The sequence below is a fragment of the Microtus oregoni genome, unplaced genomic scaffold, assembly GCF_018167655.1.
Source record: "Microtus oregoni isolate MIOR12 unplaced genomic scaffold, Mior012 000042F_ref0000377, whole genome shotgun sequence".
Lineage (NCBI taxonomy): Eukaryota > Metazoa > Chordata > Mammalia > Rodentia > Cricetidae > Microtus > Microtus oregoni.
This window is the reverse complement of record NW_024543209.1, coordinates 1,223,654-1,248,245: the sequence shown is the minus strand read 5'-3', so window position 1 is coordinate 1,248,245 and position 24,592 is coordinate 1,223,654. Positions and strand designations below refer to the sequence as shown.

Here is a 24,592-nt window from a genome sequence, read left to right as displayed (position 1 = left end):
CTTGCTGGGCATATTCTTTTTTTTTCTTTTTTTAAATATTTATTTATTTACTTACTATGTATACAGTGTTCTGTCTGTGTGTATGCCTGCAGGCCAGAAGAGGGCACCAGACCTCATTACAGATGGTTGTGAGCCACCATGTGGTTGCCGGGAATTGAACTCAGGATCTTTGGAAGAGCAGGCAATGCTCTTAACCGCTGAGCCATCTCTCCAGCCCCTGGGCATATTCTTGTAATCACACACTTGAGAATAAGAGACGGTAGGAAGGAAAGTTCAGGGCTAGACTGGACTACATAGCAAAGCCCTTGTCTAAAAAACAAAGTACTTTTATTTTTATTATTCTTTAATGCTTTTAATAGTTAATGTCACAATTCATTTTTCCCAAAGCAAAATGTGGATAAATATTTAAAATAGAGCATGAATGTTAGAGATGGCTCAGTACTTAGACTACTTACTGTTCTTACAGAAGAGCTGAGTTCAATTCTCTAAAAGAAGTAAGAACGCACTGAAGAAAGTTCAGCCAGTAGTTGTGGCTTAAGCAGGGCAGAGTTCCACATAAAAACCAGGCATGGAGATGCTATAACAGAGTCTAGAGTATGCCTGTGGTTGAATCTACTCTTCAGGTGACTAGTTCTCTATCCTAAGTCGTGTAAAAAAATGGTCTTTCTGGCCAAGCTAACCTACCCCTAAAACTATTGTATGTTGCCAGTCCCACCAAAAACAAAGACAAAACTTTAGAGAATGACATAATCTCTTCTCTCTCCTCTCCTTCCCCTCTCTTTTGGTTTTTTGAGACATGGTTTCTCTGTAGCTTTGGAGTCTGTCCTGTAACTAGCTCTATGTAGATCAGGGTGGCCTCAAGCCCACAAGAGATCTGCCTGCCTCTGCCTCCATAGTGGTGGATTAAAGGCATGTGCCATTACCACCTGGCTAAGTTCAACCTCTCTTTAAGGAAAGTTAAAGTTCTTGTATACAGTTCCCTATAGCACTGTTTGAAACTGGGGTTGTTTTCCATTTCAGAAAGAAATACTACATTCTGGTAGAAAATTTCTTTATTTTCACTGTTAAACATGAAAGCTTCCAAATGCTTTAGATAAGATATTCATCTAGTAAGAATTTACTCTAGAACATTCGTTTAGGTAACTCTGCTGTGCTACCCTTGGAGCCTTATAGGGGCTTTATTTTTTCAAGGGTGCTTCATCAGCCAGGTGCTTCCTCCTAATTGTTTCTCAGCAGTAAGCAATTAAAATGTGTTGAATGGAGCTGAGTTTTCAGGTTAGCATGTAGTTCAGTTCATAGACTGTTTGCATAATATTCAGGAAGCCCTGAGTTCCATTGCCAGCTATGCATAAAACAGGCATTGTGTAACCCCAGCACTTGTGAAATAGAGGCAGAAGGATCAGGACTTCAGGGTCATTCACAGCTACAGGGTGAGTTCTAAGCCAGCTGAACTATTTGAGACCCTGCTTTTAAAAACAGATGCCGGCACACTGTGTGCGTGTGTGTGTTTGTGTGTGTGTTGGCCAAGGCAGGCAGATCTCTTTAAGTTTCTGCCAAAGTTCTCATAGTGAGACCTTTTCTCAGAAAAAAAAAAGCTGGGGTTGCGGAGACAAGAAATTAAGCATAAGAAGCAAGGTAGGGAAGGAGGAAGAGAGAAAATGTACACAGAAACCATAACCTATCTAGTGGGTTGTTATTTTCTCCATCTTCAACATCATCAACTGACTTCATAGGAAACTGATTTAAAGTCAGAGTACTTGTGAGACTTCTTAAAACTTTGGTTCCCTTGGTATGACCTCACCCGATTTTGGGAAAGTTCGATACCTGAGGAGACCAGAAGAGAGGGTCAGACGCCCTGGAATTGGAGTTAAGGTCATGAACTTCCATGTGGGTGCTGGGAATTGAACATGGATCATCTGGAAGAGTAGCAAGTGTTTTTAACCATCGACCCACCTCTCCAGGCCCAAGGAGGCACAGTCCATTGGCCAATCATGGGAGAACCTGTCTTTAATCCCTACACTGAGAGGCAGAGCCAGGCAGGTTGCAGGTTTGTTGTTTGTTTAATTCTAGGCTAGCCTGGGCTACACAACAAGAGTTTATCTCTAGAATAAAAACAAAACAAAAGCCTTAAGAAAACTAAAGGCTAGCCATCACCTAGTTTGCGCTATAGCTATTAGATACGTGAGCAAACATTTGGCAGCTGGAGAGATGGCTTAGCAGTTAAGAGCACTTGCTGCTTTTCCAGAGGACCTAAATTGGGATTCTAACACCCAACTTGGGCAGATCACCACCACCTGGGACTCCAAGTCCCTCTTTAGACTACCTCAGGCACCTGCACATATGTGGCAGACACTCGGATGTTATAAGTATAAACAAAAAGAAATTATTTTTAAAAACCGAGCCTAGGAGAACTCCTGAGTTGCCAGATACTTAAAACTTTTTAGAATCCGCTGGGCTGAGGTAGCACACGCTTTTAATCCCAGCACTCGGGAGGCAGAGGCGGCAGGTGGATCTCTGTGAGTTCAAGGCCAGCCTGGTCTACAGAGTGAGTCCCAGGACAGATTTCAAAGCTACAGAGAAACCCTGCCTCGAAAAAGAAAAAAAGGAAAAAAAAAATTAGACTCGGACCTTATAGCAAGCATGTCTTCTTAACTCTCATGTGTTTACGTGAACATAGATCTTTTGTTCCCTTGAAAGACATGATAGTGTAAGTGCCTAATAGACTAAAGGGGAAGAAGATTATGTGAGGACACGTTGGTGCTTTTTTAAAAAGGTATTTTATCTTTGTGTATAGTGTATTCACAACCTGAGCACTTACAGTGAAGAAAGATGTGTGCGTGACATCTTGCTACTTATACCAGTGCTTGGTCTACTAAATAGTTACTTAAACTAGGCATGAGATTCTTTATATTCATCTCAGAAACTTGGAGCTTTATATGTTATGATCTAATTTTGTTTCCAGCTGCTCTTTTACTTATTTCCAAGATTTAGATGGAAAATGCATTTTGAATCAGGAAACCAGGATTTTAGTTCCAGCCGCCCTTGGGGAGAGAGTAATTCTTTATAACACAAACAAGTTTAAAAAGAGATGAGGATTTTTTTTTTCTGCTTTCTTCCCTCCTGGAACTGGCTAAATGTGTTATGTGATCTGCATGCATCTGTATTTCAGCTTAGTAGTCCCTAAATTGAGGAATAAGTTAAAAATCTGTGCTTTAGGTGATACATGCAGGCTAGATGTTTTCCAACAGTACTATTGTGAGCATATTATTTTTTTCTGAAGGATCCTTTTTATTTTCTTTCTAAAAGCAACTGTTTATTTTGTTGACTAATCTTGGGTTCTTTGGTTTGGTGTGCATACTTGTCAGTCCTTACAAGTGGTTTAGCCTTTTTTGTAATCTAATCAAACACCCACCTTCCAGTGTGAAGAGCAAATTCTCGTGGTTTCTGTTCCTTTCATAAACACCAAGATGATTCTCTGTGTCTGATGCATACATAGGAGTCTTTCTGAGGAAAAGCAATTAGTTTTTTATTTGCTTTATGTTTACTAGGAAATCCTTAGGTTGGTTTGAGTTCACTGTGGCACTTTTGAATAATACTAAAAAGATTGTAGACCTACATCCTCAGAGGTTTGAACATGAGGGATTTTGTGACAATTTACTTACATTTATTAAGAGGTTTTTTTAAAATTTTGTCCACAGAAAGAAATGAAGAAATAATCTCTAGACATAATAAAATTGAGAATTTTTACTTTTTAACTGTGCAAGAGTTCAAGTAATTACTACTTTTTTACATTGTTCTACATTAGTCTCTACTTCCACTGGTTAGTTCCTGCTACATCACAGGATCACTTCTTCCTGAAGTCTCAGCTGCTTAACCAGGTCCAGGCCAGAAATTAGTTATTGTGACCATGGTTACCTGGTTTATCATCTCTGACTTTTTATCATTTTGTTTGCTTATGCCTTGGGTTAGAACAAGTTGCATGATTTTTTAAAATACTTTGTTACACTAATTCCCATTCAGTTCTTCCACCTTCTTAAAGTGTACAAATTCAATCATTTTAGTATTTTCAAGTTGTTACATAATAATCATCACAATAATTTTAGAAAATTTTATTACTTATAAAGGAAACCCCGTCATCAGTTCTATTTTGAGACAGGGTCTAGCCCATGCAAGTCTCAAACTTGCTATATATGGGAGAATCTCAAACTCCTGAACTTCCTCTCAAGTGCCGAGATTACACAGCTTTGGGACACCATACCCAGCTACTGTTTTTCTCATTTGTACTCATGAATAATGCTGCTATGGATGGTCTTGAGCAAACTTTGGTATGAACCTGTGTTTAGTTCTTTTGAGCATATGCCTAGAAGTAGACATGCTGATTCATACCTAACTGGAGCTTTCTAAATAACTACAGTATTTTTTATCAGCTGTGTGTGAGGGTACCAGTCTTTCTATCTTCTCACCAATATTTGTTATTTGCCTGTCTTTTGTTTGCTGCCATTGTAATGAGAAAAAGGTAATCTTTTAATTGTGGTTTTTATTTGCATTTCCTTAGTGGATCTTTTTAAATTTTAAAATGATGGAAGCAGAAAAATTGTCTGATCTTGCTTATCTCTTAGCACTCACAGTATCATTTTTTGTCATAATAAATAATTGAATTTGTAATTTTATTTTGAAACATTTCAGGAGAACCAGTGAACCTTAAGGCCTGTGTCACAGGGAGGCCTAGCTCATCTCACTAGTATTTGACTCTTGGGCTTCACTCTCTTTGTGCCACAGTTCCTTTTTATGCTTTCTTTCCTGATCTCACTGCTATGCCTTCTACACTAAATAATAACTTGATGTGGATGATGAAATGAATGGTTGGAGTTTTGTTTGTGTTCCTTATGCATTGTCAGGTTTGCACCTGTGGGCAAGTGAATGTTCTCTTCTGTTAATATTAACAACCTACTCTAAGACAGAAGACACAATAGAGGCTTCTCAGCACTCAGAAGTTTGAATACTTCCAAATTATAGTATACTCATCTGTTAATTGCACACTGTCTGGAATTTTTGCCATGTGTTTTTGGATTCTTTGTGTTGGCATGCATTTGTTCCTTTTTATCAGGAGTTCTGTGAATCCTTAATGCCTGGGGTAGATAAGAGTTCTACAACAGTTAGAATATTCATCATAGAGCACACTTAAAATACTTCAAAATGGAGATCAGGAAAGAGCATACAAAAAGCAACTGTGGCACAAAGAGAGTGAATCCCAAGAGTCAAATACTAGTGGGATGAGCTAGGCCTCCCTGTGACACAGGCCTTAAGGTTCGCTGGTTCTCCTGAAATGTTTCAAAATGCAATTACAAGTAACTTTTAAGGTTTTAGAGGTGATGTTGAAACCTGTGTGTCCACAAATTTCAGAGGAACTATAGTCGACTTCAACAGCGTGTAAATAAATACTGGCTAATATAGATGTTTGTAGTTTATTTGGTGCCAGGAAAACAGAAAGGTTTAATAATATGTAAAGACTCTATTTTATCAACATTAATGTAACCTGTGAATAAAGCAGTTATTAGCAAGGATTTATGTAACTATGAGGCCTTTTCCCAGATTACTATAAAACATTAATCCATCTGAAAATGGAACATGATATACAGTATTTTGAATAGTTGTTGAAATCTCCTAAAATATAGATTGCTCTTAGGGAGTTTGATTTTTTTAATTATTCAAATACAGCAGATACAGAATTGATAATTCGGTTGCTCTGGTGCTCTGAGAAAAGAAGACTTAATTTCTGAGTTGTATGCCTTAGATCTTAGGATGGTGACTTTGAAAGTCAAAAATACCATTCTGAGCACTGAACCTGGGACACATATCTTACTGGGACTGGAAATACAAATGTGGGGCTGGAGAGATGGCTCAGAGGTTAATAGCACTGGCTGTTCTTTCAGAGGTCCTGAGTTCAATTCCCAGCAACCACATGGTACTCATAACCATCTGTAATGAGATCGGGTGCCCTCTTCTGGTGTGCAGGCAGAACACTATACATGATACATAATTTTTAAGAAAGAAAGAAAAAAGAAATACAAGTATGCCAAAAATAAATAAATAAAAGAAAAAAAAGAATAAGCCATGCAGTGGTGGCTCACCCCTTTAATCCCAGCATTCAGCCGGCAGAGGAAGATGGATCTCTGAGTTTTAGGCCAGCCTGATCTACAGAGTGAGTTCCAGGACTACACAGAGAAACCCTGCCTCGAAAAAAACCAAAGGGGGAAAAAAAGAGAAAATACAAATGTGGAAGCAACTCTGTAGATAAAGTTAGTAAAAGTGGTTTCTCTTGTATGAAACACTACTGTTAGGTTAATATCCTTCCTCTTGCTCAGATATCCTCTTATGGTCCAGAGGGCAGCTTTTGTCTTCACTGTTAATGATACTTAGTTTATCATCCCTAGGGGGAAAAAAATCCCATCATTGGAAGTGGCATATTCAGATGGTTTTATATATTATTATTATTTATTATTATTATTGGCAGACACACATGTGGTCAGAGGAAAACTTGACAACCTGCAGGAGTTGGGTCTCTCCTGCTCGAGTGATCAGGTTTGGCGGCAAATGCTTTATTTACTGAACCATCTTGCTGGCCCTTGTTTTTTACATGATATATTTCTAATTTTAAGAATGAGTTTAAAGAATGAAGCCACTTAAGCTTAGTTTTATTCCCACTTGCCATTTTATCTTATATTTCTTAATATTTATATCATTTTTTAGTAAACTTTAAGTCACCAACATCTTAAATGCAATTCTGGTCTTATACTAACAAATATTTCTATTTATATTTTGAGCAGTATATGTTTATTTGTAATTAGTATGGCTTTATGAAGTCCTAATAGATACCTATATAGTTTCCTGCCATTCTTGCATTTCATAATAATGAGAATTAAAGTGTTCTGGTACTTCTTGTCCCTCGAAAGTGTTGTCCTGACCATCATGGATTTCTTCCTCCTCCTCCTCCTCTTCCTCTTCATATCTCCTGAAAACTTGGGTCTTTAGTTGTATTGTTTCACCATCGGTGCTCCTTTGTTCACCATAGTAAATACTGTGTATATGAGGGAAGCAGAAGAAGATGTATGAACTTATTGGTTCTTTCAGCTTATTTTGGTCCACTCGAAGGTATGTTAAATGGCGATGGTGTAGTAGGTCAGTAGAAGGACACATTATTGTCACATTGATATCTGAAAAATACAAGTTAAAAATTCATCCTGCATATAGTCACAATTCCATGTTGGGTTTTGTTATATGAGATATAATTTTATCTTAATACTTACAAGTGGAGTTAGGTTTAATTATCTTTATATTGATTAAAATGAAATGAAATTCTTGAGTTTCATATCACCAAAATAAATATGAATTCATTGAATTTACAGTTTATATGGGAAATATATAATTGCTAGAAGCGATCTTACAAAGAAAGAAGCAAAGGCAAACAAACAACAACAACAACAAAAAAAAAAACCAGCCATACTACCCAAGGTCGTATGTCTTCAGATGTTCTCTCTAATACTACTTGCTAATATTCAAGGTGGTAAAGTTGAATAAAAAAAGACTATAAAATTAGGGGCTGGGTGGTGGTGGCGGCGCACACCTTTAATCCCAGTACTCAGGAGGCAGAGGCAGACATATCTCTGAGTTCGAGGTTAGCCTGTTCTACAAGAGTTAGTTCCAGGATAGGCTCCAAAGCTACAGAGATATCCTGTCTTGAAAAAAACAAAAACAAAAAAAGACTATAAAATTGTCACTCCCTTTCCCCAGGCCACTATCTGCCATCTCTTTAGCTGTCTTCCAAGCCCTTTTTTAACATTATATAAAGCATAGATGATTAATAATTCATTCTTTATATTGAGTCAAAATACAATTCATCAGGCATATTGGTGCATATGCCTTTAATCTCAGCACGAGGGAGGCAGAAGCAGGCAAATATTTTTGAGTTTGAGGACAAGCTTTGTCTACACATGAAGTTCCTGGACAACTAGAGAGCTACATAGTAGAAACCTTGTCTCAACATTACAGCCCCCCCCCCCCAAAAAAAAACAAGTCAAAATACCAGTCAGAAAAGAATCTTTTGTTCTTTAAAAAAATGCAAAATTTTGCATACTTTCTATTTCATTATTTTGTAGGTATAGATGTTCCAAATTCCTTGGAATGTAGAATGCTTGCTTCAATTTATTGTGTCCAACGTTGAGTTCTATAAGGTTGGAAAGATTAAATATATCATATGGAATGTCTTTCAGCTTGTTGTGTGACATTCTTAGAGCATTAAGTTTTGGAAGTTTGTCAAAATAATTGTCTGGTATAGATGAAATTGAATTATTTTCTAAAGATAGGTACATAAGTGAGGAAGGCAGTCCAGGGGGCATTGACTCTAATCTGTTATTACATAGGTTGAGCTGCATCAGTTTTTCCATTTTGGAAAGGTTCTTTTCTTTTAACACTGAATCAGAAAGATGATTATAGCAGAGATCAAGCATAGTCAGGTTTTCCAGTCCATCCATGGCATTTGTTTGAAGTCTGGAGATTTCATTATAACCAAGAAGGAGTCTTTCCAGAGATTTAGGAAGAGGAAATGGAAATTCTTCTAAGTTGTTGTGCTCTAGATGGAGTTGTTGTAGATGTGAAAGTTTAGCAAATACACCATAATCAATCTTTTGAGATTTAATTTTATTGTGGCTGAGGTTAATTTCCTTAAGATGGGTTGCATTGATGAATGAATTTGCAGTCACAGCCTCGATGTCATTGAACTGAAGGTAGAGTTGCTGAATGTGCATTGGAATATTTGGAATAGTCTTGAGTTTACGATTGTCACAGTACATCGATGTTGGAAAGTTAGTTGGGCAAAAGCATTCCTTAGCACAGCCTAAAATATTCTGATAAAAGGGTACACCATAGTCAATATTTTGATGAAACTGGAATTCTGGCTCATAATCTTCATTTGGCTCTTGGTCATACTCTTCATCCCATTGGTAAGCTTCGTATTGGCAATATACTCTAACTCCAAAACAGAAGAAAAGGACATATATTGGACTTAAAAAGCCCATGGTTTGTTTGGTTGGGTTTGGGTTTTTTTTTTGGGGGGGTCCTATTGCAAAGAAAAAAAATGATTAATAATAATTCTCATATAAATTGACACATTTAAGATTTATTATTCTGGTACCTATATATAACAGAATATTCAGGAAACATGAGCAAAGCTTACATCAAAATTTAATGTTTAAATGCCCATGAAGTAAAATTAAGAGTCACATGTGCCATTGAACAGGAGTGAGAAGTGTGCTGTTCTGGACTTTTTACTAAGTAGTCACTATCTTTCATTTGTTTACTTTGTTTTTTATAGACCAAATTCCCTGTGTAGCCCTTACTGACTTGACTTACTATGAAAACCAAGCTGGCCTTGAATTACAGGCAATCCTCTGCCTCCCAAGTGCTGAGATTACATGTGTTAAACACAGTAGTATATACAGTCATTAACTTAAAAGAATCTCAGTTGTCTTGTTTTCTAGACTGTAGGTTTGTAATAATAGTGTGATGTCACTCAACTCCACTGTGAATGCTGAGCATTCTTTCTAACCATTCTGTCTGCTAGTGATGGTTGCTGCCTCTGTGAACAGTTAAAGATTTTTGCGTATTAAAAATTTTTATTGAAACAAAATCTTGCTCCCTGCTACTGTTGTTACTGAAATCCTTTCCTTGTTCTTCAAAAGAACATTCTTTTATATTTGGTAACTTGTTTAGAAAACACTATCATGTGTTTTTCTTGTATCTTTCTGCCTTTCTACACCTTCATATTTTCTTCTTGAAATAGTTTCTCAAATCTTAATTATTTTGTCTCCAATTTGTTGAGTAACTCTAACAAAGCCTCAAGTGCACGCAATATTTACATTCTGCAAAGTTTACATTCCCATTAGCTTAATATTTTCATGTTTTCTTCCTGACTTTCTTTTTTCGCTAAGTTTTTCTCTCCCTCCTTTCCCCCACTTCCCTCCCTCTACCTTCCTCCTCTTCTCCCTCCTTCTTTCTCTGCCTCTTTCCTGAGACAGGGCCTCATTGAGCCCAGGTTAGCCCTTAGGCTTGCTATTTAAATGAAACTGTCCTTAAACTTATGATCCTCTTGTCTCCCCTTCCCAGGTCCTGAGACTACAAGGATTATTACTATATCTGGCTTTGAATAATATTTTTGAGCTACGGTCTGGATGTACGAATATTAAAAATAACTGTATACTGCATTTTTGAGAATGTTGTATTGAGTTGGATTGTGAGGTGACACCTTCACAGATAACTAACAGTTATTTTGGTTGAACTTGAATAAGGATGGAGTATGTTTTAAACAAGGAGGTGAAAACTTGAATTTCATTTCTGTCATTTAACATTTCTGCCTCTTGCTTTATTAATAAGAATTGCAGTTGCTGAGCATGTGCATGTGCATATAATTTCACCTGATCGGGGTAGATCATTTGAGCTCAGGAGTTGGAGGCCAATCTAATAATACAATAAGACACTTCTTCAAAAGAATAAAGTGAAATTTGTAATTATACTTAAATTATACATTACTGTGTGTGTGTATACATGCATGTGAAATCAAGAAGACAACTTAAGGTGCCTTCATCTGGCATCATCTACCTTTTAATTTTTTAAGACAGGTGTCTCTTACTGTGTTGGCTGACTGGCCAGTGATTCACAGGGACTTCCCATCTCTCCTCCCAGGTGCTAGGATTAAAAGTGTCACCACACTTGTTTATTTATTTATTTATTTATTTATTTATTTTTAACATGGGACTGAGACTCAGATCTTCCTGCTGGCAAGATAAGTAAGAATTTTGCTGACGGTCTATCTTCCCAGCCCCATGGATTGCCTGCTTATCTTTGTGTTGTCTTAGTCTTGCTACTTACATCAGCTAAAAGATAAAATCTCACTTTTTCTTTTCTTTTTTTTCCTTTTCTTTGTTTTTTTGAGACAGGGTCTCACAGTGTTACTAGGCTAGTCTCCAATTTGTAAAGTTCAAGCAGTCTTTCCTGCCTAAGTCTCCTGACTTAGGCTCACAGCAGATATTCATATCTTGTCAAATTGAAAACTACTGTCCTACAAAACAAACAAAAAAACAAAAAACTACAGTTGAAATGAACATTATTTAGAAAAATGTTAAAGGAAAAAAATGTATCTTTTTTTCCCTGAGACCTTTTTTCCTCCAGGGGTTTTATGAATGAATGAACAGGTAAATGCCCTAACATTACTGTGTGTTAATGAAATTGTTTACAGTTATTCCTCTAAAACAATATCTCCTGTTTTTCAGCATTGGTGTAACTGAGAAAATAGTTACATCAGTCATTTCTCTGACGGAGCTCCATTTGCTCCTTTTTCTCCCATAATTTGTCTCAGTTCTTCCTGTAAACTCATGTCCTGAGCCTGCTAAATTATCAGAAGTCATATTCTCAATTTTGAACATACTGTATACTCTGACCATATCTTCAGGTAGTACCTCTACCTACACATAGTTCCTGAGTTTCAGAGAAGTCTAATGTATGTTGATGCTACTAATTTTACTGCCTCCAGCCATACTTCCTGCAGTCTAAATTCCTCTACTGGGATACTACAGTTCATTGTTCTCATTACTCCTTTGCATGGTCCCTGAATTTTCTGAGTTCTTTACATCTGGCAGTTTCCTCCCTGCTCTCATTCTGACTCACATAGCTGAATATGAAGAAGGAAAAACAAAACCAGGCTGACTGGGCTCATTCTCAGTCTTGGCTACAACCTCAAGTATGGCATGGCTGCAGTTCCTTAGTACATCTCCTTTCCCTCTTGTCAAGACTACTAGTTTTTTGTTGTTGTTGTTTTTTATTTTGTTTTGGTTTTTTTTCTTTTTTCAATGCTGTAAAACATCATTTCCCACCATTCTTTTTGGATTATAACCTTGCTTTTTTAAAAAAATAAAAGGGAGGTTTAAATAATAAATTGTATTTGCACATTATTTTTATTTATAAGAAAGTGCCAAATTGAAATACTTTGCTCTCTTTAGTAATATGTGATTTTCTTAAACTCAAGTAACTCTAAGTATATTGCATCAATTGTTCTTTATCATGTAATTCATGAAGGACATAGTATATTACTGTGTTTTGAAGAACTTTTTAGAATTCTATAAGAACAGAGTAAGAAAGTCTTCTTCCAAGTAAACAGGTGAGTAACAGCGTAGAAGAAGCTAGAAGTATGACATGCCTAGAAATGGTGACTGTTCAACGAGCCAGAATCTGAGAGTCTAAATTCATAAGGAATTTGAACTCTTTTAATGAATTCATAATTTAATTAAGTGTGTATTTGCACTTTGATCTTCATACTGCAATGTTCTTAGTGGAGACTTGAGAAGAGATGGAGTAAATGAGTTATGATTTCATCCCAATGGGCATGTTCAGAGCAAGCCAACTCTGCTTTAGGCTGGAACCTCCCTGAGAGTTTGCTTTGGGATAATCATTTCCCTGCTGTGGTTACTCAGTTAGATACTGTATGTGTGTGCTTAGTACCACCCTTTATAAATATTAGTACTTAGATTAACTGGATTACTTAAGGTCACATTTTTTTAAAAAGTTCTTTCTAGCTGTGAGACAATGTGCTTGTTAGGGAACACAGAAATAGAGAATGAAGACATGGTCCCCTCTATAAAGCTAACAATTTAAAAGAGGAGACCAACACTATAAAATGAACTATAACCAAATAGGGATAATTAGTGCTGCAGGATCAGGCGTTGACTCTCCTGGGAGAAATAGGGAGGTCTTTTTCAGGCATCATTTGAACCAGACTTTGGCCCTTTAGGAGAAATGGGTTTAGAAAAAATCTTATACATTTCACTCTCCTGTTGGTGACATTTTACTTCAATTTTTTTTTTTTTTTTTTGGTTTTTCGAGACAGGGTTTCTCTGTGGCTTTGGAGCCTGTCCGGGAACTAGCTCTGTAGACCAGGCTGGTCTTGAACTCACAGAGATCCGCCTGCCTCTGCCTCCCGAGTGCTGGGATTAAAGGCGTGCGCCACCATCACCCGGCTTACTTCAAATTTTTAAGATTTTATTTTACTTGCTGTATTATAGCATAGTATCTTTTTAAAGCATTTGTGCTGTTCTATTTCATTCCCAATACAGCGACTAGAGATACATTCTAAGAGGCTCTTTCCCCAAAATATGCAGTGAAAGCCGAGAAGCAGAGCTGGTCTGTGGCACTGGACCAGAACACAGAGGGCTAAAGTTCTCTTACACTTGCTTATGAGCATCCACTTCATCTGAACTTTATCCTTGTGTTAAGACCATTAGCAGCCATCAGCTAACAACCTTTCAGAATTAGAATTTAGCAACATTTTAGAATTAGAATCTGCTGCTCAGCAGTTGTGAGAAATTGAAAGCAAAGAATAATCTTGCAATAATCTGATCTGATACCTCATGGCAGCCTGTCAGGGTAAAAGCCTTAAAACAAACAAGGGGCTCTAAAGATAAAAAAGATTGCTCTTGTTGTCTCTTTGTACACGCTTCAAAAGGCTTCCCTGTACAGTGACTTTTAGTCTGAAATCCTGTCATTTACTAGTCTTTCTCTTGTCCCCTGTGATACTTTTCCCTGAGATGGTTTTACTTCATTTCACTCAGAGAGTCTCTTGTTAGCCATTTATTTGCTAAGCTTAGTTTGTAACTTTGATTTCCATATTCTACAATTTATGTGTTATGTCCTATAGTATAACTCAGAGAACTTCACAGTAACTCACTGTCTTCTCATTTCTCAATCTCTAATTTTTAACAAAGCCTAAGTACAGTGCACTGGTTGTAAGTAGTCAGAGATCAGTGGAATGCTCTGCTTAGTATGTTTGATTAAGAGTAATCTTGGTAGTAACGCTTCTCTTTGTTAATGTTGACTTCTCTAGGCATTTCACCTTGGTGGTTTGTTTAGATGAAAAAGAATTAGAGAAAGTGGCTATTATCCTTTGTACTTATTTCTCTATAACAATATGTGATAATTCTCACTTATATTACTTTGTCTTATTAGAAAAACGGCCGGTAAAGAAGAAAATTTAAAGCAAAGAAATAATGTAAATTTTAAGAAATTATCCAATAATGTGAATTTTGCAAATAAGACAATAAGTATCTTTATCCTAACATTTATCTTACTTGAAGAAAAGCACTCATGTTTTTTAACCAATGTCGGTCCTAATCTAAATTAACAGAATTGAGGTATAGTTTACTTAGTTCTGGAAACTTACAGGTAAAAGCGTCATAGCATTTTACTATTTTAAAGATGTAATTGTTTTATTGATATGCTATAGAAACCAGTAAATAAAAATTATTTGTACATGTGTTTTTTGTCTAAGACAACTTTGTTTAATTCTGTAAAATCTTTTGCTATTAAAGTATGTCTCTGTTATTTTTAGCCATAATACACTTAAATCTTAACTTAAATTTAAGTATTCGTTAATAATAGGATAAAATGTTCATATCTTTTCTTTGAGAATGATACAAATGAAAACAAAAACATTTTAGATCAGTATTTTGCCCAGCAGAGAAATTTTGAGCAATGCACACTTTCCCTACAACTGTGCTCACCCTCAGGACCTGGATCTGTGGCTCAAAGCATTAGCAGGTTTTTTTGTCATTTAAAACTAAGAACAGGGGCTGAAGAGATGGCTCAGGGCTTAAGAGCCCTGGCTGCTCTTCCAGAGGACCCAGGTTCAGTTCCCAGTATCCACATAGCACTTTACAACTGTCTGTAACTCCAGTTCCAGGGAATCTGACACCTTCACACCAATGCACATAAAATAAAGTTAAACAAGTTATTTTTTTAAAAAAGCTAAGTACAGAAAACCAGACCCAAGAAACTAAAGAGAGATTGATTCCTTTAACCCAAGTATCTTTCCGTTTGACCTAAATTTATTTTTTTTTTAAAAAAAGAATCTAAACAAATACTGTTTTTGAGTAATTTTAAATGAGAAATTTAAACTCACCTTATTGATCTTTTTGCTTGAACATTTGTCTAATCAAAAATTTAATGTAACTTTTTTTTACCATTTTTGCTTCCCCCAATTGTGCTTTTATGATAGTTGCTATTTACTATTAAACAAATACAATATACTTTTATAACAGTAGGAATACATTCTTTAAGAATTGAAAATTATTTTATCATCATACCTGTTGAAATTGCTTTAGATTCAGGGATTGATGAATTGGCAAATCCTTTAACTGAGTCAGAAATGCCTAAATTCTCTAACGGAGTTTCTTAAAAAATCCACAGTAACTCTGAGTCCAGACAGGGCTGTCCTTTGAATTACTGTAGCAATTTCAGCAAATACAATCTGCTTGGGAAACACTTGGGTTGAATTTAAATTGTGTACTTTTTTTCATCATACAAAACTTTGTGGATTCAAATTAAGATGTTTGTACTCTTGGTCAGATTTATGTGGCTAACTTCTTTCTTTACTCCTTAATTTTGGTTTGAGGTGTGGCAAGAATTTCCTCTAATCTGAAAGGCAAACAAGACTAAATGAAACAGCATGTACTGATTACTGTTTTTATTTTCATTTTAATGCCAAAGAATTCCTCAGATTAAAGTCCACTCTGACCTGGAGCCCAGTGTCTCAGCAATTTAAGGTGGAATTCAGAATTGTATCCGGTCCCTGGGTGGACAGAGGCTTGCAATCAAATCAGTGCTTCCCTTTTTGAAGCTAGGAATTAGAACTGGAAACAGCATTTCACATCTAGTTTACTTTGAAAATGCAGTAGATTGCATTGGTTTCATAGATTAAAGGCACAACTTTTCCATTTAAATATGCTACTAATAAATTTTAAAAGAGAAATGAATTCCCTTGACTATGAAAGTTAATGTGTTATACTATGAAGCCATATCTCTAATCTGCATTTTCCCTCAGTATACAGAGTAATTTTATAATGCATTTGTCTTTCAGTGGGATAGAATGAAAAGCTTCTGCTGTCCAATAACATCTACTTCATCCAGTAGATTTAGAAACTTTCCTGCTGCTGAGGGACCCTCCTTAAGAGTTCCAGCCAGCAAGCTTGCTTGCTGCAGGAGAAATTTTTGTGCTAATGTTTTCATAGTTAAACAGAGTTAGCTGTGTCTCCTGGCGTTAAATGTTGAGTTTTTTGGAAGGAGTTTCTTTCATGCTTGAGAAGTTCTTTTAGTTCTTTAAAATAGTGTTTTCTATTAGACTTTATAAGGAACTTCCAGGACTTATTTTTATATTTCAGATTTGAGAAAAGTATACAGTATTTCAAGGATGCTTTGGCAATAGTGTAAACATCTAGTCTATTATTTGAGACATTGGTATGTGAAATGTGGCAGACCATGCTTGTACCAAGATTCCATTTTGTTACCAATCTTTTCCGTATGTTTCCTATTATTGTCTTTTTTTCTTAAACCTTGGGCTTTCGCACTCAGGAAAAGAGCAAATTTGTGTGTTTTTCTCAAACGTTGTTTGAGCCTCCTTCATAGTTCTTTTAACTGATTAATTTAAAACCAACCATTTAATTTTTAAATATAACTCTTTATTAACTGTGTGATTGGTCTTAAAATAGTGATTATGTTGTTCCTGTTTCTGGATTATGTGGAAGACTATTTGTCAGTAAGTAGCTAGAGTATATTAATACCAAACAAAACAGAAAGTATAGAAGCTGGGCCTGGTGGCACATGCCTTTAATGCCACCATTTGGGAGGCAGAGACAGGCAGATTTCTGTGAGTTCAAGGCTAACTTGGTCTACAAAGCAAGTTCCAGAACAGCCAGAGCTGTTACAAACAAAAAAAGTAATGGTTAGGATAGGTAATAGTCTATGATCATTGATTTGGTTAGGTGGCTTAATTATAACCATTGTGGGGCGAAGTCAGATTAATTGTTTAAAAAATCTAAATTATATGCTTGGCTTATTATTTTATTGAAGCAGACACAGCATCTCAAAGCTGAACAACATATTAGTGCTGGCTAGGAAAAGCCTTCCTGATTCAGCTTAATTAATACAATAGACAAAATAAGTTTCATTTATTTGTTCATTGTTCAGCTCTGTTTTAAAAAAAAATTGAGCACCTACTTTGTGAAAAGTAATTTAAAACTGAATTTTCACTCAGTAGTGAAAATCTTATTGTCATAGAAGAAGAAAATAGAAAATAAAAGCCTATTGATTGTGGTGAGCAGAGAATAAACCAAGGGGAAGGATAAAAATGAGTAAGGTAGAGAAAGGCAAACTGTCAGTTCTGTTACTGTTGAATTTTTATGTAGTCAAATTCACATTTAACACTATAAACACTAGACTCCGATCTCTGATTTGTGCAAAGGACACTAGTCCAGACATTGAGTTGTACTCACCCTTTATCTAAATTTCTGACTCACAAGCAAGGGAAGATGTCATTGTATTTCTTATATAGGAAACATATATAGGAACCATTTTTCAATCGGGTCATTTGTTTTCTTGATGTCCAGTTTTTTGAGGCTTTTTAAAAAATGTATTTTAGATATTAACCCTCTATTAGATATGTAGTTGGTAAAGGTCTTTTTCCATTCTGTAATCTGCTCCTTTGTCCGGATGATGATATCCTTTACCATTCAGAAGATTTTTTTCCATTTCATGAGATCTTGTTTATTGTTATTCTTAGTGTGTGTGTGTTAACAGTATCTGTTCAGAAAGTGTTCTCCTGAGCTATTGAGTTCAAGACTTTGTCCCACTTTCTCCTTTGTTAGATTCAAAAAATCTGGTCTTATATTTGAGGTTCTTTATCCATTTAGAGTTGAGTTTTGTGCAGGGAGATTAATATGAATATTTGCATTCTTCTACATGCAACCATCCGAACAGTATCATTTGTTGAAGATGTTGTCTTTTTTTCAGTATGTATTTCTGTCTTATCAAATATCAGGTGTCCACAGGTATATGGATTTATGTCTGGGTCTTCAGAATAAGAATGGCCCCTGTAGACTTGTATATGAATGCTTAGTCATCAAGAGCGGCACTACTTGAGAAGGATTAGGAGATATGGCCTTGTAATGGGTATGGCCTTGGTGGAAGAAGTGTCTTACTGGGTGTGGGCTTTGAGGTTTCAAAAGCTCAAATCAGGCCCAATGGCTTTCTTCCTGCTGCCTGTGGATTATTTGTAGAACTCTTAGCTATTTCTCCAGCACCATGTTTGCCTGTGTGCCTCCATATTCTCCGCCAAAATGATAATGGACTAAATCTCTGAAACTGTAAGCAAGCCCCCAATTAAATGTTCTTTCGTAAGAGTTGCCTTGGTCATAGTGTCTCGTCACTGCAACAGAATAGTGACTAAGACCAGTGGTGATACCTCCAGCAGTTTTTTTATTATTCAGGATATTTATTTTAGCTATTCTGTTTTTTATGTTTTCGTATGACACTGGAGAAATGTTCTTTCAATTTCTTTGAAAAGTCGTGTTGGAATTTTGATGGAGATATTTAACATATATACTTAGAATTTTCTGAATTTCTTTTATATCTACTGTAAGGCTTTCTTTTTCATCTCTAATTTTATTAATTTAGATCTTCCCTACTCATCTTTTGGCTAATTTGGCTAAGAATTTGTCCTTCTTGTTAAATCAGTTCTTTATTTCTCATTCTTTGTATTTTGTTTTTGTTGTCTCTGTTTCATTGACTGTAGCCTAAGTTTGATAATTTCATCTCATTTACTTTTTTGGCAAGTTTTTTTTGTTTTGTTTTCTAGAACTTGCAGATGTTTTATTAAATTATTACTATGTGAACTTGCCTTCTATAACTGCCTTCACTACATCCCATAAGTTTGGGTATGTTGTGTTTTAATTTTCAATCAATGGATGCCATTATAGTTAAGAACTTGGTTGATAAAATACTGTTCATTACATGATGAACATGTGTGAAATTTTCATAAGAAAACTCATTTTTTGTAATGAACATATATTAGTGATGTTTTAAAAACACTATTCTTATGTTTAAAAAAAAAAAAGCCAATGGTCTGGAGAGCTCCTGGATTCAATTCCCAGACCTACATGGCAGCTAATAACTGTCTGTAACTACAATTCCAGGTGATCTTTTGCCTTCTTCAGGGCTCCTCATGTATAAGGCATGCATGTGCTGCATATACATGCATTCAGACCAAAAAAACCCATATTCATAAAATAAAAATAAGTTAATAAATAAACAATATTTTTAAATTAAATAAATAAAAGCCACAGAATGGGGCAGCACATTCACAGTGCTTACCAGATCCATATCAGTTTTTTATTGCTCTTATAAGTCATTTTCAAGGCAAGATTAACAGCACTATTTAAAGTATGCCAAAGACTAGGAATCTGAAGAAAATAAACTATCCACTTGACCAGTCTGCATATGAAAAAAGATGTTTAACTAGAGAAATGCAAATTAAAACCACAAGAAAATTGTACTAATTATCTGGTAGAATGGCTACAATTAAAAGAACTAACTACCAATTATGGACAAGGATGTGGAAGGAAAGAATTCTTTGGACATTATTGGTAAGAATGTAAATTGTTGCAATTGTAAAAAACTTTTGGTACTAAATATCCTATATGTCAGCTGTTCTGCTCTCAGGTACATATGGTATAGAAATAATTACATTTCCCCCCCAAAAGTCCTACATACTATAACATAGATAAAACCAAAAAAATCTTAAGTAGAAGAAGCAGTCACCATATTATTCTGCTCATATTAAATGTCCAGATTAAGGCAACCCATAGAAAAAATGTAGATTTACCAGGGAATAAGGAAAGTAATATATATAAGTAGGTACATATAAGTAGTAATATATATAAGTAGGTATATGTTGGAGATGATAAAAATGTTCCAACATTGATTGATAGTTGTTGTTGCAGAACTTTAAATATTGTGAGGACCATTAAATTATATCCTTTAAATGATTAGATTATATTGTACATAAATTTTCTCTCAAATTTAGTAAAATAATAGGAATTAGAGAATAAAATTATTAGTTGTGAATTGTTGAAACTATGAGTACATGGAACTTCATTATATTGTTTCATTTACTTCTGTTATTAATTCTTTTTTTTAATTTTTTTATTTTTTATTTTTTTGGTTTTTCGAGACAAGGCTTTGGAGCCTGTCCTGGAACTAGCTCTCTAGACCAGGCTGGTCTCGAACTCACAGAGATCCGCCTGCCTCTGCCTCCCAAGTGCTGGGATTAAAGGCATGCGCCACCATCGCACGGCCTGTTATTAATTCTTAATAAAAAGGAAACAACATCCCTGGCATTCAAGCAGAGTATATTTCAGGGTTGCTCCTGCCTACAAAGGCAGCAAGTGGCCTAGGCCTTTTCTCATTGACCTTAACTATCCTTTTGTTTCTGTCTCTTCAGACTTCCTACAACCTCCTCTCTGTATGAGTTTATTTCAAAGTTGGGCTTTTAGTGACCGTTGTATATTTCACCAGTAGAAATCTATTACTTCCAGAGATGATTTCTTTGGATAGCTTGGTCAGAGGCGATAGGACAAGGAATGCTATTTCTGGGTTATCCAGAATTAGTGATAGAACATTAATAAGTGCCTTCAATAACACTGAGTCAAAAGTACACTAGGAGAAAATGCCATTGCCCTAACTGATGTAGCAGTGTATCCAGGCATATAGGAAGTGTGTTTTGTTGGCAGAGTTGCAGAGTGAGGAGAACTGCTAGAGCCAGAGATGATACACAGGCTAGAATCATGTTCTGCTTTGAGATGTTTTCTCAGCAGTTTTATCCAGAAATGTACAGAGCCACAACAGGATGCTATCCTTTTGCAATAGGGGAGAGATGACCAAAACACAGTCCTTGCAGCTAAGATGTTTCTTTTGGAAAATAAGTAGCTATGGTACAAGCACAGAAGACAAGCACAGTCAAAATACTGGGAAGTTTTGGGGGTGGGCAAGTATTCGCTTCTGTTTATTGAGAGAATTGGGAAGAGGAGCTGAGAAGGATGTTTTATGTAGACATTTGAAGGTAGGCCGAGATTCTGACTAATGAAAGGCACAATGTTAACCAAAACACAGAAACCAGAAAGTGTGTTTAAAAAATAGCAAATAGCCGGGCGGTGGTGGCGCATGCCTTTAACCCCAGCACTCCGGAGACAGAGGCAGGCGGATATCTGAGTTCGAGGCCAGCCTGGTCTACAAGAGCTAGTTCCAGGACAAGCTCCAAAGCTACAGAGAAACCCTGTCTCAAAAAACAAAACAAAACAAAAGCAAATAATCTTGATCTGGAACATAAAATTGAAGACTCACAAATAAATATTTGAAATATAAATCGTCTTAACCAGTGTTCTGTTGCTTTGAAGATATGCCAGGATCACAGCACCTCTTATAAAAGCGTTTAATTGGGGCTGGCTTCCAGTCAGAGGTTTAATCCATTACCATCACAGTGGGAAACAAGGCAGCATTTAGGCAAACATCGTGCTGGATAAGTAGCTGAGAGTTCTAGAACTGGATCAGCAGGCCTCAGGAAGAGAGCTAGACACTGGGCCTGGCTTGAGCATTTGAAACCCTAAAGCCCACCCCGAGTGACATACTTCCTCCAACAAAACCACACCTCCTATTTCCTATCCAGTAGTGCCACTCCCTAATGACCAAATTTCCAAATATATGAGCCTATGGGGCCATTCCTATTCAACTGTGCACATAGGTAATACATAATAAGTAATAAGTAAGAACATATGTAAAATTTAAAAATTTAGTGAAATTGGGGAAATGCATAAGTTTTATAATTCACTCCTCAGTGGAAACTATTATAAACTTTGGTGAAAAGGACTCACATGATCATTCCAGATTGTACATAGATCAGTTTGGGTTGTTGAAGAGTTGAATAAGCAAGATGAATCAGCCTATTTCAGACCACAAATTATGGTATGATAGATATAAAAAGGAAGGCACAGATGTGAGAAGACAAGGAAGAACTTAGTTCTAGGTTGGCTGTGGAGCTGCAAGAGAGTCACTAGTCCGTATCTGTTGAATCTTAGAGCCATGGACACCTGGGAAGAGAGATGAGACTCAAGAGAGATAGTATAAATTTGAAGGAAATTGTTTATGATACTAATTTATAATTATGTGGTATATAATATTTTGATTTTCAAAGGTAGTTATTTATGAGAAAAGTCAGAATCTGAGATGTGAATTTATGTTTTAATAATGACTAAATTAATAGACACAGATGAAATTGTTATGGGACACAGAGAAGGGGCCAAACGAAGTGTACTGGGGAAACAGCCACAAAAAGGGAACCAGAAAGACATGGTTTGTGTTAGTCAAGTATGCAGATAATTCCTAGAGGTATAAAAACACCAAGAAAAAAAATAGTATACTGCCCTAGTTAAAGTATAGATTAAGACACTAGATTCAAATCCCATGTTCTCCATGTTAAATGTTTGTTCCTCAGTTTCCACACCTGACTCATGTAATTATTCTGTAGCTAATTTAATGAATACAAATAAAGCACTTAGTAGAAACTACTCTTCAAATGTCAGCTGTTACTTTTAGTGTTATCTATACAACATGAAAATTGATTCACAAGAATTTTTAGGTCAGCTGAGTTATTTTAAGAGCCCACGGGAATAGGAAGTTAATAGAAATTAATGCATGAGTTCTTTCAAAGGGGGTGGGGACTGGAGAAATGGCTCAGCCAGTAAAGCTCTTGCCATGCTAGTGTGAGGACTGGAGAACCCAAGTAAATGCCACATGTGCTTGGCAACCTTCTGTAATTCCACTGTTCAGAAGGTGAAGATGGGTCCCTGGAACAGCTGGGTAATGACTAGCAAGACCTGCCCCAGTGAATAATGTGGAGAGACATTTTAGGAAGACTACCTCAGCTTCTATCTGCATTCTTACATATTGTGCAACTGCAAGCATGTAAACAAACATGCATATGTGCACATTATACACACACTGAAAAAAGTGAAGGAGTTATGATAAAAAATGTGTTAGCTCAAGAGTAAACAAACTGAAGCTTTTTTTAAAAGTTTTTGTTTTACTCAATAAATGATTTTCTTGAATCATATTTTATTAATTTAGTGAACCTCTTTGTAGTAATTGGCATGAAATATAGCTAGAATATCATTGAGATTCCTTATTCATTTGAATTCTTTTATATACCAAGTTAGATGTAGTAACTCACCTGTTTTCATCTTTGATCAATTTCTAGCAGGCAAAATTTGAACTTACCGTTAAAATGTGTTCATGGCAGAAAACTTTAATGCAGTTCTGTCAGCTTAAGAATTTATTAATAATTTGTTTTCATGAACTTAACCCAAAATTTCTAACAGTTTTGAAATGAAAATCACAAATATTAACTGCACCAACTTAATTGCAAGAATTCAGGAATCATTTCCGTGTTAATTTTTTTCTTCTGTCTTTTCTTTTTAGAAAAAACATTGTTTTTTCATAATTCCTTTTTTTAAGTTTTATTATGTATTCAGTGTTTCTTATGCACGTATGCCTACAGGCCATATCTCATAATAGATGGTTGTAAGCTACCATGTGGTTGCTGGGGATTGAACTCAAGGACCTCTGGAAGAACAGCCAGTGCTCTTAACCTCTGAGCCACCTCACCAGGCCCTACAAAAACATTGTTAACTCTTTAAGCTCCACATCTCTCTCTATAGATTTACCTGCTGGCATATGTTTGATCTTGTTGTTAATCACATTTTAATTACTAATTTGAAAAGCTGCTTTTTTCCAACATCGTTAAATATTTGATTTTTACATATGTTCTTGTGAAGTGCTGTGATATCACTATATTATATTGCAGAAAAATATTTCATAGAAACGGCTGGAACTTTAAATGTCTTTCATTTTTGAAGAGCTGGAAAGATAACTCAGTGATTAAGAGTGCTTGGGGCTCTTCCAGAGGACGATAGTTCAATTTCTAGCATCTATTTTGGGCAGATAACAACTGCATATAACTCCAGCTCCAGGAGATCTGACATGCTCTTCTAGGCTCCACAGGTACCTCCACATACATGGCACACATACACATGAGTAAAACTAAAAGCAAAATCTTTAAGCTTTTAATTTTAGAGTAATAGCCCTTATAATATTTTATTGTTGAGGAATTTATATTTTTTAGTTTTCCCATCAGCCCATAGTTCAATAATAGATGTTCATATTTTATGAACATTTATGATTTTCAAAGCATTTTATTTATACTTTTATTTCATAATCATAGCAACTTCATTGGTCTGTATTGTCTGCAGATGAGGAAGCAGACTCAGAGTGGGTGGTCTGCTCCAGACTATAAATAGGACTGGATTTCCTACTCAAAATCCTGCACTCCTCTTTCTGTGCAACTTACACTAGTGATGAGCCTTCGTTATTTAGATTTCATTATGTTCCTCTACAATTTTTACAAAGCAGCAGTTTTATTCTAGGTTTCCTAAGTTGTATCATCTTAGATATCAAGTATAAATCCTATAGAGCAGCTGCTCTCAGCCAGCTGAAATTTTGCTGTCATCACCAGCATTTCCACAGTAATACCTGGGGAAACTGGTGATTGTCACAGTGGTGGTAGGTGGAAGAGGCAGATAGTATTACTTGTAGAAGTAGAGACAAGGGA

At 35.9% G+C, this 24,592-nt stretch overlaps 2 protein-coding genes across 2 annotated transcripts in view; one reads left to right on the top strand and one right to left on the bottom strand.

Annotated features, from left to right (window-relative positions):
- LOC121434066 (centromere protein P-like) overlaps positions 1–24,592 on the top strand; it is a 190,271-nt gene that overhangs the window by 59,489 nt on the left and 106,190 nt on the right. The gene's annotated exons all lie outside the window — the stretch shown is intronic.
- On the bottom strand, positions 6,190–15,270 carry LOC121434063 (osteomodulin-like). The gene is made up of 3 exons (XM_041632854.1): positions 15,186–15,270; positions 8,135–9,115; positions 6,190–7,214 (listed from the first exon to the last, which is right to left on the bottom strand). The coding sequence occupies exons 2-3, from the start codon at positions 9,072–9,074 to the stop codon at positions 6,877–6,879; spliced, it is 1,278 nt and encodes a 425-aa protein (XP_041488788.1). The 5' UTR covers positions 9,075–9,115; positions 15,186–15,270; the 3' UTR covers positions 6,190–6,876.